The sequence below is a fragment of the Micromesistius poutassou genome (assembly GCF_964030765.1).
Source record: "Micromesistius poutassou genome assembly, chromosome: 7".
Lineage (NCBI taxonomy): Eukaryota > Metazoa > Chordata > Actinopteri > Gadiformes > Gadidae > Micromesistius > Micromesistius poutassou.
Genome location: NC_140277.1, coordinates 11,249,159 through 11,253,586, shown reverse-complemented (window position 1 = coordinate 11,253,586; position 4,428 = coordinate 11,249,159). Strand labels below are relative to the sequence as shown.

The window sequence follows — 4,428 nt, the reverse complement described above, 5'->3', positions numbered from 1 at the left end:
TGTCCTCAAACGCCTCGGAGCCCGCGGCCCGTCTCACCCCCATCTCACCCCCATCTCACCCCCATCTCACTCCCGCGGTCGGAGAGCGCGAGCGCCCAGCTGATCCTCCTCTCCGGGGCGAGCGTCGGACCGCCACTTCACTCTGAGCAAAGAGGGGAGATAATTTAAAAGATAGATAGATAGTTAGATAGGAGGGTTGTGGGTGATGTTGAATTACTAACGCTGCTCTCTCTCCATGTCTCCCTCTCTCTCCTCCTTCTTCTCCTACTCCTCCTCCTCCTTCTCCTCCAGGGACTTGAGGAATAATTTGATAAGCACAGTGGAGCCGGGGGCTTTCCGAGGTCTAGTGGCTTTGAAGAAACTGTAAGTACTCTGAAACGACTGTGACAGCCTACTCAGGGCGACAAGGGGAGTAGCTGTGGCCCGCTAGCCGAGGTTGTTCAACACTGGTACTGGATTAAGAGAGCGACGAGGAACCAGGACTCCGCTACAGAACTTCCACATAACGTGGGTCAGAGGGAGGGTTTCGGTGGTCTCTAATCACATTGTCCAGATGGTGGAGTACAAGTTAGAGACTTCAACCTAGGAGCCAAAACTAGCTTTGGCTCCGCTGTAACGTCAGGAGAATAAAATGCTACGAGTGGTCGGGCTCAAATAAGATCGATCACTTCATAGACCCCTTAATGTATTTTGGCTAGAGTAGAAAGCAAGCGTTATTTTAAGGTTGACCTTATACGTTGGTCATTTTCCGCACCAGCACACGTATTCAGGCTCTCTGGATATAGGCTGCAGCACGGAGGGACATGATTGCACCCCTGATAGGTTTGGTTAGTGGGTTTTAGGGCTGGCCGGGGTGCAGCCAGTGAGTTAGCCTTGGTGTGTGGTGTGTGTGTGTGTGTATGTGTGTGTGTGTGTGTCTCAGTGTGTGTGCGTGCATGAGTTTTTCGCTGTGTGTGTGTGTGTGTTTGCACAAGCTTGTGTGTGTGTGTGTGTGTGTGTGTGTGTGTGTGCGCGTGCATAAGAGCACCGGTGCCAGGGCTCTCTGGGAGCAGCAGAGTGCTAATTTAAGTGCTCCCAAACTGATGATTACTCGAGTGCTCTGCTTATTTCCCTCCAGCTGCTGTGGCGTGGCTGTGATTACACAGCGCAGCCTCAGAATGCCACAGCACTCTGCAGCCTCTCGGCTGCATGCTGCAGCATCTGCATTTGTGTGTGTGTGTGTGTGTGTGTGTGTGTGTGTGTGTGTGTGTGTGTGTGTGTGTGTGTGTGTGTGTGTGTGTGTGTGTGTGTGTGTGTGTGTGTGTGTGTGTGTGTGTGTGTGTTTGCGGAGGTTAAAAGGTCATGAAAGGTCACAGTTGATATCCTGGGCGTTAGGGGTGGATAAACAAACGTGACCCACGTTCAGTGGCACCACTAGCCCAGCTGGTGAAGTGCTCTGTGCGAGTTGTTCCAGGGGCATGTCTCTCGCCCTCCATCTCTCTCTCTCTCTCATGCGGAGGAGCCCTCTTCCACTCTAATTATAAATAAAACAAAACATTCAATGTAAATGCATGTAAGCCTGCAGGATAAACACAATTAACACCAGCATGTGTGCGAGTGTCCGCGGTGTGCATGCACTTACACAACGTGACACACGCACCGCGTTCTCTGTTATCCCACAGCCCTGTTTAACTAGCATGTTTTGAGCAGTGATGCGAGGCCTGAAGTGCATTCGTCTCCAGGAAAGTGAGGTTAACGTTAGCCCCTTTTCCTCATGTCCTTATAGGGACCTCTCCAACAACAGGATCGGCTGCCTCTCCGCTGAGATGTTCCTAGACCTGGGAGCCCTCTCCAAACTGTGAGTGAGCCCTGAATTGAAAACACACAGCGTGCTGCTGTATGCTCCGTTTGCACTCTGCTTAGCAAAACAAAATATGATGTTTACTTTAGATAACACTGCCGGGACAAGATGCTGGGATGAAACGTGTTTCTCATTTTTCTTGCTACGGTTTCTCCGATTTGAGTTTTCTTTCATATGCATGTATTCATGCGTGTGTTGTCTCCAAACAGGAATCTATCTGGAAATATTTTCTCCACACTGACCGTGGGGCTGTTCTCTCACCTGGCTGCTCTCAAAGTGCTGTAAGGCAAACACACTCAATAGCTGGCTGATGTCGGAGATCAGATTAGATGTGTTCATCAAAGGAATAATAAAGAACATTGTACGATGTATGCATCCCTGCAGACAACCCCTATATCCCTACACACACACACACACAATGAACACAAATGGGTAATGAGCTAGTTGTCAACGCCACTGGGGCGAATGCGTTTCTTATAGCTTGCTAGTTTCTTTCAACAGTTGGGAATTCAACAAGTGGTCCTCGATAGCTAAACATCGTCGGCGTCTTCGGCATCTGCATTAAACCTTGGTGAAAACAGTGGGCGGAAAAGTAATTCACAAGGTTCCATAAACAATTTCACTCCTTTATTACCGTTAATATAAAGCATGCAATTTAAATTAAGCAGTATAATCTGCAGTAGAATTGTCGTATTTAATTCAATAGAAAAAGAATAACCTATCTGGCATACATTTGATCCACTTCCACCTGAAAAAGCCCTGATATTCAACATCATTACGGTGCTAATTTTAGCGTTAGCGTAGTGAGTGTTTCAAAGAGATTCTTCCCGCATCGAACGGACCCCCTGCCGAAAGTGTTTACACACACACACACACACACACACACACACACACACACACACACACACACACACACACACACACAGTATACCCTCAAAGAACACATCATACACAGTGAACAAACAGAAACACAATGCACAGCATCACAGCCTAAGGTTAATAAGAATGAATGATAGGAAGTGCATAAAATAGATGAATTAAGCCAGAATAAATATGTTTTGATAAATGAATCCCATTATAATCTACAAGTGTGATTCAGGTGACTAATGGCCTCAGGACAGGTGCTTAAATAAACGACTCACACAAACAAAGCTATTTATACACAACGACCAACCACAACTTACAACACAGTCAGCTACACACACACACACACACACACACACACACACACACACAAGCACACAAGCACACAAGCACACACACAAATGCACACTAATTCAGGACAATACTTCCAAACACAAAAAAACCTAAGTTGCCTCAGATAGCCCCCATTAACAAAGTAAAAGTAAAGGGAGAGTCAAACAGGGAGAACCGAAGAGGGAGACGTATCTCGATGAATTACCAGGCCACGTTGGGGATTGTGATTGTTGATCTGGCGTTCTTCCCCGCAGCCACCTGGCCTCCGAGACGCTGTACTGTGACTGCCAGCTGGAGTGGCTGCTCCTGTGGGTCCGGGCCAACGCGGTGAGGCTGGGGAACGACACCGTGTGTAGGTACCCCACCCACCTGCACGGCCTGCAGCTCGGCCACCTCAGAGAGCACCAGCTCCGATGCGGTAAGGCTCAGGTGCATAGGTCTCTGTGTGAAAGATATACACAATACCTAACGGGATTAAAGCCACAGCCAAGTTTGAGACGCCTCAGTCGGATCAGCAGGGACGGGACGCTTGTGTTGTGTTCTGAGGTATGAGATACATGCTGCAGATGGGAGACGTGATCGATGATGATTTGCATGTTTCACTTTATTATTTCGTTGTATGCAGTTGCAGCCAACAGCTGTTGGCTCCATCTCTGTGACTTGCTGAAGGCAGCGGTAATGCGCAGGTGATGAGGGCAGTGACATATTCATTCTCATTAGGGTTTGTTGTCATTTCCATTAAATAGAGGGTTGGGTAATGAGCTAGTTGTCAACGCCACTGGGGCGAATGCGTTTCTTATAGCTTGCTAGTTTCTTTCAACAGTTGGGAATTCAACAAGTGGTCCTCGATAGCTAAACATCGTCGGCGTCTTCGGCATCTGCATTAAACCTTGGTGAAAACAGTGGGCGGAAAAGTAATTCACAAGGTTCCATAAACAATTTCACTCCTTTATTACCGTTAATATAAAGCATGCAATTTAAATTAAGCAGTATAATCTGCAGTAGAATTGTCGTATTTAATTCAATAGAAAAAGAATAACCTATCTGGCATACATTTGATCCACTTCCACCTGAAAAAGCCCTGATATTCAACATCATTACGGTGCTAATTTTAGCGTTAGCGTAGTGAGTGTTTCAAAGAGATTCTTCCCGCATCGAACGGACCCCCTGCCGAAAGTGTTTATGGCTGAGGGATGTGTTGTTTAAACTCGCGCTTGGCTGAACGAGGGCGTGATGAAGTAGGTCGATTTCACAAACAGATTTCCTGCTCCACAGTTTTCCTTCCACCCGCTGTGAATCTATTGTGCTCAATCAAAGCCCGATGCTAAGCCTGTCAGAAGCAACCGCAGATTGGGTCTGGATCAGCTCTCATTGTCTCCATGCCTCATTCC

General features: G+C 47.4%; 1 protein-coding gene across 2 annotated transcripts in view; it reads left to right on the top strand.

Moving 5' to 3' along the window:
- The first annotated feature begins 302 nt into the window (after positions 1-302).
- Positions 303-4,428, top strand: part of adgra1b (adhesion G protein-coupled receptor A1b) — a 111,774-nt gene continuing 107,648 nt past the window's right edge. The window contains exons 1-4 of one of the 2 annotated variants that reach the window (XM_084470534.1): positions 303-363; positions 1,766-1,837; positions 2,050-2,121; positions 3,292-3,455. In XM_084470534.1, coding sequence (XP_084326660.1) covers positions 1,806-1,837; positions 2,050-2,121; positions 3,292-3,455 — 268 coding nt within the window. In that variant the 5' untranslated portion in view covers positions 303-363; positions 1,766-1,805. Of the gene's footprint in view, positions 364-1,765; positions 2,122-3,291; positions 3,456-4,428 lie in introns of those variants that run through there. The other variant, XM_084470533.1, reaches the window with a different exon arrangement.